The sequence below is a fragment of the Bombus pascuorum genome, chromosome 2 (genome assembly GCF_905332965.1).
Source record: "Bombus pascuorum chromosome 2, iyBomPasc1.1, whole genome shotgun sequence".
NCBI lineage: Eukaryota > Metazoa > Arthropoda > Insecta > Hymenoptera > Apidae > Bombus > Bombus pascuorum.
In genome coordinates this window covers 74,478-89,794 of record NC_083489.1, presented here as the reverse complement: position 1 = coordinate 89,794, position 15,317 = coordinate 74,478, and the positions used below count along the sequence as shown (strand labels likewise).

General features: G+C 37.1%; 1 protein-coding gene across 3 annotated transcripts; it reads right to left on the bottom strand.

The window, feature by feature from the left end:
* Window positions 1–1,789: 1,789 nt before the first annotated feature.
* On the bottom strand, window positions 1,790–14,232 carry LOC132916180 (zinc finger protein 184-like). Of its 3 annotated transcripts, XM_060975952.1 has the most exons (4): window positions 13,952–14,139; window positions 13,584–13,703; window positions 5,180–6,493; window positions 1,790–4,891 (listed from the first exon to the last, which is right to left on the bottom strand). In XM_060975952.1, the coding sequence occupies exons 2-4, from the start codon at window positions 13,656–13,658 to the stop codon at window positions 3,416–3,418; spliced, it is 2,865 nt and encodes a 954-aa protein (XP_060831935.1). In that variant the 5' UTR covers window positions 13,659–13,703; window positions 13,952–14,139; the 3' UTR covers window positions 1,790–3,415. The 3 variants fall into 3 exon arrangements, with proteins under 3 accessions (XP_060831935.1, XP_060831934.1, XP_060831933.1); XM_060975951.1 differs by having other exon boundaries at window positions 1,790–6,493; window positions 14,089–14,232; XM_060975950.1 differs by having other exon boundaries at window positions 1,790–6,493.
* Window positions 14,233–15,317: the final 1,085 nt, after the last annotated feature.

Below are 15,317 nucleotides of genomic sequence, written 5' to 3'. Positions count from 1 at the left end.
GTCACGCACAGATCCGATCGTTGGCTGTATATGCAGGCATTACGCCTGGGGGAAAAGTAATTCTCACGGGAATGAAAATTTCAGGATTTAGCAAATTTCTAAGTAGCTGTACGTATATAAGGTATCCGTAAGCAATATAGAGCAGTACTTCCCTTGCCTCCGAGTCGTCCTGTTAGTCCTCTTTCCAGTAAGGCATAATACTTGCCAACACTGGTAAATGTACAGATATAGTACTCGATCTCCGCAATTACGGTGATTTTTAAATATGTTATGGAGGGAGAGAAAGCACGATTCTGAACAACTTGCTCCTTTTCCTAAATACATATAACCGATTAAGCGGTATCGCTTAAATACCGCGATATTCGCAAGAAACTGTCGACAGCACACATTGTTTTAAATTCTGCGTATAATTGTGCGGCGTCTATGACAACGCACGCATCGGTATTGGTTGTCGGTCGCTTATGTTTCGCTTCTAAACGACAAGCGCGCGATATTGATGGCCCCGTGCACGATCATAACTTATAACCGTCAATGAAAAGTGAATATCATCGATACGTTGGGTTTACGTTTGGGTTAGATTTTTGAATCAGGTGGCCGCAGCGAAGAAGGAATGCCAAACGGGAAATACGGCACACAAATTTCATTCGGGGCCGAGGTGAAAATAGCGTGACTGAAGGACGACAGGATAACAGAGGCACGTTAGAGCACGCCGTTGATATTATAGCCGTGTCGTGTGTCACGTTATCAGGGTACGTACATGTTATCGTAATAATGTCGGCCAGGTTAGAATGCTTTGTCGAGTGTTGTATGGGTAACTGTACACCGCAATATTGATATCGCATCATTTCACGGCACAGAGACGCGTTCAAAGGCCGAGCGGGATTTGTAATGCATGGAATGGGCCGGCATCCATACTCCGGATCTCCTCCGTTGAAATTCAATTCTCGTTAACTTACCGTGCAGCAATTGAAACGCAATACAACCGTCGACCTGATAAATATGGCTAGCCTTAGCCTCTCTCTCTCTCTCTCTCTCTCTCACCCCAATTTTGATCAGACACCTCTGGATTTTATCAAAATTTCCTTTACCATAGGATACGTATTGGGCAGACATCCATTTTTCTTTAGAGCGTATGTAGTAAAACGTTTTCTCTACTTTTCGTTCGTGTTTCACTTTAGGTGATCTTCGGCAACAGTTGAACAACTTTGCATAAGTTACCATACCGATGAAACTTTACTCGAGATTGTAACTGGTGAAGTTCCCTCTAATTCGATGTACTTTTCTTTTCTTCTTTTTCACTCGAACGATCCATCTTAACATACTTCAAATTAAATTCGATAGGAGCTTCGGTTTAAATTTCAAAGTCCAGGTTATTGGCAGAATTTGTGAAATTGTATTTCTTCTGTCACAAAGACGCTTCACGTTTCCATAAAGAGGATTTGTTTTAACACAGTCACTGCTGATTGATTATCGCGATGAAAACAGGATGGAAAAGCATAATCCGACAAATACGTCGTTATTTTCTAGTTGATGGTTCAACAAAAACGTAGCTTCAATCTTCTAATTAACGTTGCTTGTGCAAAACGTTTCGAATCAAAGTGCTGTATACAATGGTACCGGTACACCCTATTTCAAGTGCCGAGTATACAAAGACATAATTTTAACTTCATGTCGCGTCTTTTAATTAACGCGAGTCATACACAACGTTTCGGATGCGAGAGTGTTGGTTCGTACAGCAACAAAGGTTGTACGAATATCGTGGTTTACACAATAGGGGAAAGAATTTACGTTATTTTCTAGAAAATGTAGTTTATTAAAGAATATCTACACTTTTAAAAACAGTACATATCATACTATTAAAATCTACAAATTTCCCGAGAAATCTATCAAGTTTGCCAGCTTTCTAATTTTTAGAAAAATACAAATGTTAGCTTTTATAATCGTACAACTGTTCGTTTCGTTGTACGGCAGAACCGGTGAGAGCTCGTGAAACAACAAATTTATTTGATTACGCGCTATAACTATTCTTCGATATAAACATCAATTCTTATTTCTTTATAGAAATTCTAGTACGACAATTTTAATTCACGCTTTCATAGCGATACATATCGTTCTTGATCTCATATTCCTCTCGATTATCGAATCGAATGAACCGGCGCTGTGATGGAAATTGAAATATTAATTTACTGAATATTTAACGAAATAGTTTAATCGCACATTACAAAGCATTATCGTTCCCGTACAATTATCATTCGACGTCATTAATCGATAGCTGGGTAAGTAAATAAATAAATCATCTCATAATGAAAATTGTAATTACGATCCATATTTAAATTAGTCATCTGTCAAATATGAAACTTATCATATAATCATTTCACGTGTGATAAACGAAATGAATTTATTTTTAATCGCAATATCAGATATTAATTAATAGGTTTGTTCATTTTTCAACGAATGTTATATTATATCGAGCGGACGTTTAAACGAATAATTATAACGAATAAACATTTCAATGGAATGAAAATGACCAATATCAGCATTTAAAAAAAGAAATTGCAACATTTACTTAGCCTCGCTTCATTTATTTTCTAACTTTCTCAAACCTTTACGTTGACCAAAAACAATTTACAAAATGTGAAAATCAGCAAACGCGCACGCCGAACGAGAAACTCCATCTAACAAAAAATTTTACGCAATGAAATAGGATAATGATCAACGTAATTGATAAAATATACACGAGCGCGCGCGCGCACGTACACGCACAGAGAGAAACATGTACGTATATAAAAGCACACAAATATAACGCGTTCAAAGAAAAGCAGACAAATTTATTACTCGATCTATCGTAATTTTCATTAAGCTGTTTCAAGCGGCACTTAGTAAACGATACGATAACGCCGACGATTAGATCTTCGCTTTATCTCTCAAGTGAACAAAACGATGTATATTAAATAAAGTTAGAGACAGTATGAGAATATCTAGTTCACCCGTTTTCTGGCTGTTCGTCTAGCCTAGAATGCTTGACATCTTCTGGTTCAACAAACTGAGACCATCGCAAACAATGAACAGGCAGCGCCTAAGGCTGACACCCAAACTTCACTCAGTGCTCGATGTTTGAGTCGAGCGTAGTTTGTACTAGGTCAGAAGCGTTGATTTGACTTGTAAAGTATATTTCAACAAATATCGATACATTTCATGCGTATTATGGAAAATGCGAATACATGGCTTAAAAAACGCTTTAGAAATCATTTGCTTCGTATGTGTGTGTGTACTTGGCATGTATTATTGTACGTCTCAATCTAGGCCGATTCTTCTGTATATTACCGCGAAAATTGATTTTGAAACGATCTATAAATCAAATAATTGAATATTCTCTATGCTTTTATTCTATGATTATCTTAATTTATCCAAAGAATCATGAACACATGCGAAAAGTTTGATCCGATGTATCGCGGTCGCGCGTCTCGTCAGCGGGCGTATCCTGCGAATGAACGTGTAGCTTATGAGCGTGGAAATGTGATTCGTAGCTGAAGCCTTCGTTACAAGTATCGCATTTGTAAGAGTACAATTCCCGTAATTTGTCCGGATAATGCTCCAATTTGTTGTGATTATGAAACTTGTACATTCCTTGAAACAACTTACCACATACTGCGCATAAAAAATCTTCGCCCTTGTAATAATACATGTTATGCTCGACAAAATGTTCGTAGGATTCGAATAACAAATTGCATGTATCACAGATTTGTTTATCTTTCGAAAGGCAATCGGAATTCAGCACCGGTTTAGGATTCTGCCGAATATGGAAGTGTCGTTCGTGAATTTGAAGACTCGATTTCTTAACAAATCCTTGATTACAGAACTTACAAAAGAAATTGCAGCTCACCGAGCACAAAGGCATATGAGTAGCAAGCACGTGAAGCTGTAATAATCGTTTAGTGGAAAACATTGTTTTACAAACGTTACACTTTTCGGTGGCTGTTTGGCAATAGGTGCGCTCGTGTATGCACAAACTTTGAAATGTTCGGAATTGTGTCTCACAAACAGTGCAAGGAAACCTTGTTCTGTTCATTTGGTTCACTTGGTAACCCTTTACGCATGCAATCCCATTAAGTAGCCTTTTCTTCTTTGCAGCTGTATCGAACGACGAAGAGAAAGTATCATCGGTAATAAGCGTACTCAGAGCCAAATAATTTTCCAAAGATCCTGTCGTCCCACCCGGAACATCCAACATTTGTTCCAAATCAGGCGACTGTACTATGCTGACTTCCATTTCACTTGGTTCTTTCAAGAACCGAGACAAATGGTTTATACGAGATGCACGTTGTTCATCTATTAACACTTTCATTCGACGACATACATTCTCATGTTGTTTCAAACACGAGTATAGCCAAAATCGTTTCCAACAACCTTTGCATTTGTGTGGTTTCTGGAATGCGTTGCAATTTATTTCAACATCAACCAGTAGAGAGTCGTTTTCTGATCTTATGGTCTTCAAACAATGCGAAACCATGTGCTGTTTCAACATTGCCGACGTGCCAAACTTCTCATAACACGCGCAACATTCCCTTCGATTAAACACAATATGCTGACGTAGATAGTGATCTACTAACTTATGTATGGACGTGTAACGCGCGTTGCATATGCACGACATGTAAATCGGATGGAACAATTTCATGTGTTCGCGCAAGTTTATTTTCAAAGAAAACGATGCTTTACAAACATGGCATTTAAATATTTTCTGCTTATTAACCTTAAAGTTCTTCTTAAACTCAACCGACTCTCGTTGACGTACGATTGATCTACCTGCCGAGCTTGTCTCACGAAAACCTTCAAGTTCCTCTTCCACATTTTCCGATACTGCTTGTTTGAAAGCGTCTTCGTTTTCCTTTTCCTTTTCCTTTTCGTCTTCGTCTTCGTCTTCGTCTTCGTCTTCGCCTTCGCCTTCGCCTTCGCCTTCGCCTTCGCCTTCGCCTTCGCCTTCGCCTTCGCCTTCGCCTTCGCCTTCGCCTTCGCCTTCGCCTTCGCCTTCGCCTTCGCCTTCGCCTTCGCCTTCGCCTTCGCCTTCGCCTTCGCCTTCGCCTTCGCCTTCGCCTTCGCCTTCGCCTTCGCCTTCGCCTTCGCCTTCGCCTTCGCCTTCGCCTTCGCCTTCGCCTTCGCCTTCGCCTTCGCCCTCGCCTACGTCTTCGTTTGACACAAAACTAGTAGGCTCCAAGAACTTGTCGCATTTCTCCAAACGGACTACACATTCTTTACACTTAGCTTCAGGTGCAGATCTTTCACTTTGGTTAAACATATAGGGGGACTTGTTTCTTTTAACGGATTGTCTTGATCTTTCAAAGGTCTCAAACTTCAATAAATCGTAAAAATCATATAAAGAAGAAGAACATCTTTTTATTGGCCTAAGGTTGTAAGACATATTGTGCGAGGTATTAGAGCTTTCAGATTCAGCTTCTATTTCGTTCCTTAATAAAGATATCATTGTTTTGGAATTCACATGAATTTGAACAAATGGTCTTTTCCTAACAGGAGATTCGATTCGCTTAGCAGAAGTAGACGTCTGAATAACTTCTGAAGCCGTTGATGTCTTCTTACTAAATGTCTCGAGCGTTGAAGTTGGAATAATAGTCGCAGTAACAGGAATATTCCCCGTATCGATAACTTCTTCCGGGCTAACCCACTTGTCATTCGATTTGTCTTTATACAGCGATATGAAGTCTGTAAGGATGGTCTGCTTCATCCTTTTCGAATGTGTACCATACGAATCGCTTAACCGTTTTAAATGCGTAGACTTGATCTTGCTGCTCGAACCCTTGGTGGGTGTATTGTTTGAACTATTAGATGGTTTCAAAGATATATTTATTGGGCTATTTTCGTTTTTTGTAGAAAGACTGTGCAAAGTATTTGATTCTGCCATGACTATGCCATCCGAATGATTCGACTTTCCTAACGATTCAGGAGATGTTTTCGTAATTTTGCTTTCACCAGAAAATATTGCGTTCCCATGTATATGGAATAAATGAGATTGGACATGTCTTTTATAGGAAAACCTTCGGTTACAAAAATTACATCTATATCCATGCATTTGTTTCGTACAAGATCGCATCTTTGAATGACGTACCAACGAAATATGCATACTAAAGATCGCAGTGCACTTATTACACTTGAATATATTACAGCTGTATAATTTATTATGCAGTTCCAATAACTGTTTAGTTTGAAAAGTTAACAAACAAACATTACAACTTATTCTGTTGTTTGAACGTATTTTATGTTTACTTTTTCGTCTATCAGGATCCGATTTGTTATTTTCTAAATATGTACTTTCTTGAGGAAACGCGGATTCTCGATTTCTACGATAAACGCCATCCGAAGATTCACCATTAAACGTCGTTGTTTCATTTTCATTCCCTGTATTCGTATCAACTGGCGAGAAATCATCGCATATCTCTGGATCGATTGGCTCTTCCTTTATTCTTATTGCATATTCAGAAGGCTGAAAAAAAATATACAAACCTGATGTAACATCCTAAGAAACGAAAAATCTATGAAACAGTCCTAGTCTAATAGTGGAAGTCAATCGTACCATAAATATCAAGAGTAGAATGGAAAGCTACGTATAGAGCTTGAATACCTGAACTAGATACTAGAATGAACGGTTTATGACGCCATGTTTATGAGTCAGCCAGGTTCTACCATTAAAAACATGAAATACATAACTGCGCAAATCCAGAATACTACATACGTAACAAGAGAGGTGTAAATTTTGTGCAAATTCGCGGTTCCATTAGAATTACCAAGAAACTTTTCCTCAACTCCTAACATTTACCATGGGACAGGGCCGATCGATATTTTCAACCTAGTATATAGTGAAGTCGACTATATTCAACTCTCAACTATATTCAAACGTAAGAAAAATCAGATTCGCAAACAATTCTTTTAGCATGGTTGTTTTACATTATTTCATGAATGTATTCTTCCAGGTAAGAAATTAGTACAAAGCAACGAGCGGTCCTCATGTAGATGTTTAGCAAATTGTATATTATAAATGAGAAATAAAATGTACAACAGAGTAACAAACACCATTCAAAACTCTAAAAATTCCATATCATTTGAAAATATAAAGAAACAACTCAAAATGTTTACGAAAATCACCATGAATTGTTTAAAATAGAAATATTCGTATCCGATTCGGTGGAAAATATTGTAGAATCAATTGCGATCAGTAACCGGCGTGAGAAAGAGTTAATGGTAGTATCTGGTCAAACAGAAGGAAAAATTTTATGATGTATGTTGGCTTGCATCGATGCAGAAAGTAATATATTTTCTTAATTGATAAGCAAATATTATTGGGTATATAGCGAGTATATATTGATATACTGATATCATTTCATGAAACTTTGGAATCGATGCGTAGCGTCATTACAATACGTTTCAGTTTGTACATGCCGCTCAACGAACTTTCTACGCTAGACTATACTAGAACTACTGTCCCAATGCTGTTCGGACAGTAAAGGACATATGCAAAATTCCTCCCTTTCACTGTATTGCCGATTTCTATAAGAATATATATACACGCGAGCACACGCGCACGCAAACGAACACGCACACGAATGCAAACGTGTATCTGTGCCTCTTTATAACTCTGTGCGGAAAAATTTTGTATATGAACTCATAGCAGAAATATTTTTCATAACGCATGCGCAAATTTAAACCTAGACATAAGGATACACGAGCGTTAAAACGGACATACGTTTCACAGTCATTTCGTACGTATATAGAAATCACAGCATACGAGCGTTGCCTGTTTTGCAGAGTTGGCAGAAGAATTACTCACGCACTATCAGAGCGTTGGCATGGTCGAAGCGCTAAAATTCTATTTCTCAAAAATAGCGATTTTTCTTGACTGTGGCGTCAACAGAATGCCTAACAGAACCTTCGGGACATTGTGTTGTAAAACTCAAAAAATATCTCTTTTTAATCTGAACCGACATCGAACCGACATGCGTTAAAAACTGTAAATAATTTTATTTATACAAATATACAACAAAGGAACTTTTTTGCAATAACAAATGATTTATAATAAACAAATCTAAAAATCTTTGCGCAAAATAGAAAAGTTTCCATTTCGATCCAACCATTCGCTATAAGAATAATCGCTGGACATAAATAAAAAATACGTACTCATCGAACTGATAACGAATAACTAACGATACGTTCGTGTGACCTGCTCTATTTAAGGTTATACAATACAGAACATGCCTCGGCTGAATCCAATGCCCGTACTAACATAAATACATCAGTGAAAAGGTAATGCACGTTGCCAGTGTAACCTCAAATTCTTCTACCCTGACGTAACTTCAGGCGACCACCTCTGGATCTCTTTCAGGAAGATAACGCATCGCTATCCTGATAAAGACCTTCCAAGAATAATATTCCCACCGTCATTTCCATGGTTCTTACTTAGCATATAAACACCGAGTATTGATGACCGAGTTAGTCTGAAGTGCGAGCCGATACTTGAATATTGTAGTAATTTTGGTGTTTCTGTCATCACGTAAAGTTTTTTTTACGTGAGATTTTTGGCGATCCTGCCAGGATACATCAACGTTGGATAAAACAAGACTACGGTTTTGGCCTACGGGACATCCGACCAAAGGTGTATCAAGCAACCTGCACTACGAACGACGATTTTGCTAATGAGTAGAACCATTTCCTTAAAAAAGATCGGTCGACTGTATTCGGTAACGTCAGACTCCGATAATCTATTACTCAGAAATGGACAAGAGAGACGATAAGAAAATTACACCTGTCGCTTCGACTAGCGTAGATCCAAACCTACGGGTAATTTTGCATATGATGCATGGCCAGAACGAAGAGCATAAAGCAGTTGTAAATAATTTATATAAACTAATCCACGATGAAAGCGCTCAACGCATTAAAGGAATAGAATTAATAGGAGAAACTATGGCCGAACTCAAGCTAGGTGAAACTTCCGAATTCAACTCAATCATAACAGACGATACTAATTCTGTCAGCAGAAGTACTATCAAGAACACCCGTATAACGAAACCTCCAGTAAAACGCGTACGGAACGAAGAAACTCCAGCAGCCTGCGACCCAACGAACTCCGAGGACGAAGAAGAAGAAGAACCAGGCTCGTACGAGTGACCCATGTTTGACGCGAAAACCAGCATCGAGTTTATCCCAGTTCTCAACGGTTAAGATGACATTCGAGTAGAGGGATTCATCAAACGAGTAAGAGAAGCCAGATCAGAATGTAAAGAAAAACGCGATCTATTACGATTAATTCTAACCAAATGTATCGTCGGTGAAGCTGAAAGAAGCATTAGACATTCAGACAGTTATCGAGACATACGGCGACTTATTCGAAAACCTGAGAAAATTCATATATCAATTAATATAACTACAAACGGTGCACGCGATAAACTACAAACAACCCGTCAAAATTTTCACGAATCAGTACACAAATACGTCAAAAGATTCCGACACAGTCTCAACGAAGTTATATACGCCTTGCAGCACGAAATCCGCGATCCGATTCGACGAGCAGTCGCGATGGACTTAGAAAATGAGCGTGCAACTAAAACATTCATGCTAAATTTAAAACCCGAGATAGAAATCAGAACATCAAGTACAAAACCTCGCGCACCTTACAAGAAGCGCAAGATGCCGCGTTCGAAGCAGAACTATTAATCGGAGAAATTGAACGAAACCGCGGAAACCAGCGTAGCCAGCAAATAAGAGCTCAGTCATTCACCCGAAGGGATGTAGCATCACAGCGCAACTCCCCACTTAGGAGCAGCCTAGCTGTCCGCAGATAAACAACGATAAGGCTACCTCTGGAAACAGATTTAAATGTTTCAAGTGCAACCAAATAGGACATACCGCGAATTACTGCCGAAATTTTCAACCGGCCAGCCAAAATGAAACAAATAATTAGACTAGACCATATTGAAGACAAACTTCGTATTCCTATTGAAAAGATCCTCCTACATTATATAGACGTATTTAATCTAGAACCTGATACCCTACCTTGTACCAACTTAACAAAACACACTATCACCCTACGCGAAAACAAAACCGTCAATACTAAATCATACCGACCTGCCGAAGCCCATAAAGCAGAAATCGAAAAACAAATGAAAGAAATGTTAGATAAAAATATTATTGAAGAATCAGATTCTCCTTACAACAGTCCAGTATGGGTAATACCCAAGAAACCAGACGCATCAGGCAAACAAAAATGGCGTACAGTTATTGACTTTCGAAAGCTAAATGAACTTACCGACCAAGACGCCTATCGTATGCTCGTATGCTATTCGGTTTAAAAAACGCCCCAGCCACCTTCCAACGCATGACGGATACCGCGTTACGAGGGTTATTGAATAAATACTGCTTTGTATACCTTGACGATATAATAATATACGGTAGTACAATTCAACAACATAACGAACACCTTGCTATAGTATTACAAAGATTAAAAGAGTTAGGACTAAAAATCGAACCCGACAAATGCCAATTTCTAAAACCTGAATTAGAATACTTAGGACACGTCATAACGCACGAGGGCATAAAACCAAATCCTAAAAAGATCTCCGCAGTTAAAGACTTCAAAATTCCCAAAACACCAGCAGACGTAAAATCATTTCTCGGATTAGCAGGATACTACAGAAAATTAAAACTTTTCCAAACTCGTCAAGTCATTAACAGATCTCACAAAGAAAGACAATCCTTTTAGATGGACAGAAACGCAACAAACAAGCTTTGACACACTAAAAGAAAAGTTATGCTCAGCTCCAGTTTTAGCATACCCAGACTACACGAAAACCTTCACACTCGCCACAGACGCTTCCAATGAAGGAATAGGCGCAATCCTATCACAAGACGGACATCCTTGCTGTTACATATCACGAACACTCAACCCACCAGAGAAAAATTATTCTACCACAGAAAAGGAATTATTAGCTATCGCATGGGCAGTTAAAAGACTCGGGCAATACCTGTTAGGAATACGATGTATTATTCGAACCGACCACCAAGCACTCACTTGGCTCAAAAATTGCAAAGACCCTTCTTCGCGTTTAATTAGATGGAGACTTAAACTCGAAGAATACAAATACGAGATTCAGTACTACAAAGGTAAAGAGAACACAGCAGCCGACGCACTTTTCAGAAAAGTTTACCAAATTACCGACAAACCAGTCCCAGACACACCTGCAAATTCTAAAGATATTGTAGAACGGTTTGACGCATGGACAGAAGACGCGACACCACCGAGACGATTTAAAATCACGCCAAACGACCATACATTCTATCAATTGAATAGAGAAACATTAGATCCATTCGACAAGGACACTTGGATTCGAAAAACTGTCGAACTAACCAAGAAACACAAGAAAATCGGAATAGGAGACAATAGTTTTACCGAAACCGAAAAAGCTAGAATCAAAGTAACACTCATGTTTATCAACGATCAAATTGAAGAAATAACATTTGCATACGAACCGATACAAACCATAACTGACGAACAAGCACTAGACATTATAGGCGAAAACCATAACGATATTAGTGGACACTTAGGTATTCAAAAGACATATAGTAAAATCAAAGACCACACCTCATGGAAAAGGTAGAAGATTTTATAAAAAATTGTGGAGCTTGTCAACGACAAAAGCTAGTTAGAATCAGACCCAAGGAACAACAACCTGTAATTTTTAGCACCATTAGTAGTTAATCCGATATTGTTAACGTCAGGACTAAATTACATCAGTGCCGATCAAAACTATTTGGATAAGCAATGCCGTTCTATATCTAGTTTTTACATTTGCAAACAAACTCAGCCGATTCACGACCGCCGAGTAAAACACGATTGTAACTCTGAAATCTTAAGCACAGAAAACACTGTCAAATTCTGTAAAGTAGTAGTTTATAACATTGAAGATATAACTTTCATTCCATTAAATGCTGAAAATCACTTTATAGCTATACCAGAAAAACCAATAGACCTGAGCATTTTCGAAGGAAAGACAAATCGAATTGTTAGACTAGAGAAACCATCTTTATTACAAACCAATAAAATTGTAGACATATTGTACAAGAATAAACATATGAGAATCAGTGGAAGTAGCAAAGAAATTTCTTACGAGATTGAAATAAAAACGGTCAATGTAACTAATAATTCAGATTGGACTATTTTACTAAATGAATTAGAGAAAACTCCGAAACTTATTAACGACAATTACGGATACAAAATTACTTCCATTTATTCTGCTGTAAACTCAAGCGAAATACGACAAATAACAATCCACAAGCCAACGCTCCGATGCCAATCAGCTCGGCACCTATCAACATATACACTCCTATGCTACCTGTGCCCAGCACCAGCAACGATTCACACGTAACCTTCGACATGGAGATACCCAAGGAAAAATTCCGCCTATCCATCTTAAAGAGAAGAAAAAACTTCGAGGACCAAGTACATTCTAAGGAGGGGGGAGTGTAACCTCAAATTCTTCTACCCTGACGTAACTTCAGGCGACCACCTCTAGATCTCTTCCAGGAAGATAACGCATCGCTACCCTGTTAAAGACCTTCCAAGAATAATATCCCCACCGTCATTTCCATGGTTCTTACTTAGCATATAAACACCGAGTATTGATGACCGAGTTAGTCTGAAGTGCGAGCCGATACTTGAATATTGTAATAATTTTGGTGTTTCTATCATCACGAAAAGTTTTTTTTACGTGACACCAGTGACGAACGTTCCTGGTACATGTATGACTTTTAATCTATTATACGGCAATATATTTTCTACAACATACGTTGTTTCAACGCTCGTATACTTCAACGCATTAATATGATAAAAATCTTATCTGTAACATGCATCTTTTTTATCAATTCACTTGTTGTCATACGAATAAATAGATAACATTTCACGATACATCAGTGATTTACATTAATTAATAACTAATAATAAGAACACAAATGGTAAACATAATCAGTATACTAAATATTAACATACTAATGAATTAATTAATTCTGTAATTCAATATTTCTATTTTTATAAAATAAAATATGTAAATGAAATTTAATTGTAAAATAATGACATTCGTATAAACTCATTGCTATATAAACGGAGCAATTAAATATTACATTGATAATAATAATAAGATTATTAGAATATAAGAATATTTCGGCATCACTTTAGCATTTTTAATCCATGTATTATTATTGAGCCATAATATATAAACCATAGACGCAACAGATCATAGCGCGTTGACCAAAGTAATCTTAAAATAGACAGATACATTATACAAAATTTTATGTACCATGGTGGGAAATTCCTTCTAATTCAACAATTAAATTTCATTTCTATTACAAATCACAAGTTTGCGTCACAACTGCCAAAGAAGTAAATCTTATTTTGTCATATTGAAATATTTAAGAAAAGTGGTACGTAAACATTAGCTTAATATGTTATATTAACCAAGACATAGAAACAAAATATGTTATTCAGTACGGTCAAAGTTTTCTTATCGAATGATGTTTGAAAAGGTACTTACATCCATTTTTCTGCCCAGTTGTATATCCATGAAGACTGCATCAACAGAGCGTGCGTAAACTAACACTCGAGCCATTTGCTTTATGAAATTATTATTATTATCACTAGACAAACTGCTTACCTGTGCACAAAGAAAATCTATGATTAGTGAGTAGTAGACTTTAATAATATCCTCAAAGAACAATTCACATTTTCCTTAAAATATGTCATAACTGCACAATAACAGTAGCAACATGTAAATGAATATAGAAATCGTATGAAATACAGTTATCAAATATATTTAACAGAACTGTAATTATTTGATAAAAAGTCGTGAAATCAATGAAAAGCACAAGACAATGGAAAATATTTCAGGTTAACGTGTCATACATCACTTTAAAATTTGTTTATACTTTCTTATTATTCACTTGCATCCAGAACATGTTTTCCTTTGTTAATAGCTCGCGTCAAAATAGAATGTAAATTATTTTTATACACATATAAACATGCGCAGAGAGAGAAAATACCGTTCAAACACAAAAACCACCATAAGCAGTACTATGGGCATCAAAATGGCATCAAAATGGCATCCTCCACTAGTAACGAACACTTCGCTCGGTTCAGACAGGTTCATATTATTATCGGTAAGGAAGTAACCTTGAAAATATATTTGTGAAGGGAAAGTGTACAATAAAGAATCTTATATTATTTATAATACATCATTCTTCAACGGTTTAATATTAGTTTCATCGAATTTTACTTAATCCATTTTATAAATTACATTTTAATTACGAAACAATACCATACGATACATTTACACGTAACGGTAAATAAAAAATTGATCCGTAGAGCTACAGCGCATGCGTGTTAGTAAATAGATTTTCTGACTAACTTCACATTATGTCCGATACAATTTTCTTGTTCACGTTTCTATACACAAAAGATATAACCTAGCAAACACGAAGATGATGGCACACCGCTGGGGGTAGCCACCCACATGCTATATTTTATTTTTATTTTTTTTTTTTTTTTTACCAATAAGATATAATACTTTACCAAATGTCCTTCAGGACAAATTGTAAAAACCAAAATAAACTAAAAAAAAAGAAAACAAAAAACGTTTCTATACAAACTCACGTTATATATGTATGTATATCTGTGCATCTAAGAAGCAACATCGACACACGTCAATGAATATCTGATTATTCCTGCATCGTAAGCATTGTAAGCATCGTGTTCGTATACACAGGTTTGGAAACTCCAGTAGAAGGGGTAATGCTTTTAATATTCCTAAGTGTGTTTTACAAATCGGCCGTTAGTTATAGCGCTGGCATCGATTTGTTAACACCCTTGTCTGCCTTATCACTGAAGGTAAAGGATATAATAAATTAAACTGCTTTTCATAATTTTCGTCAATATACTTAAAGTAAACATACAGTATTTCATATGATACAGGAGAATGTTGTTTAAATAAATATAGTTGTACATAATGCAATAGGGTTTAGTTATAAACACGATCGTGCTGCTGACACAATAAAGCGCTGCACGGCGAAGTCCAACAAATCGATTGACGTGCCTTACTTGAGAAATATTTTCTAGTCCGTAGGAGACTTACCCACTCTAATGGAATTCTTAGATTTGTGTATACGAACATGACTAATATGTGCATACATAACATGTGAGCTCCTGCACACACACGCACGCGCGCGTGTACTTACTGTTGGCTCTGTCAAAGGCTTATGAAATACCACTGGTT

Coding starts and splice junctions, on each gene's coding strand:
- LOC132916180 (XM_060975951.1), bottom strand. CDS start 13,658: ATGGCTCGAGTGTTAGTTTACGCACGCTCTGTTGATGCAGTCTTCATG. Junction 6,494..13,583: donor AACTGGGCAGAAAAATGGAT/GTAAGTACCTTT, acceptor ATTTTTTTTCAG/CCTTCTGAATATGCAATAAG.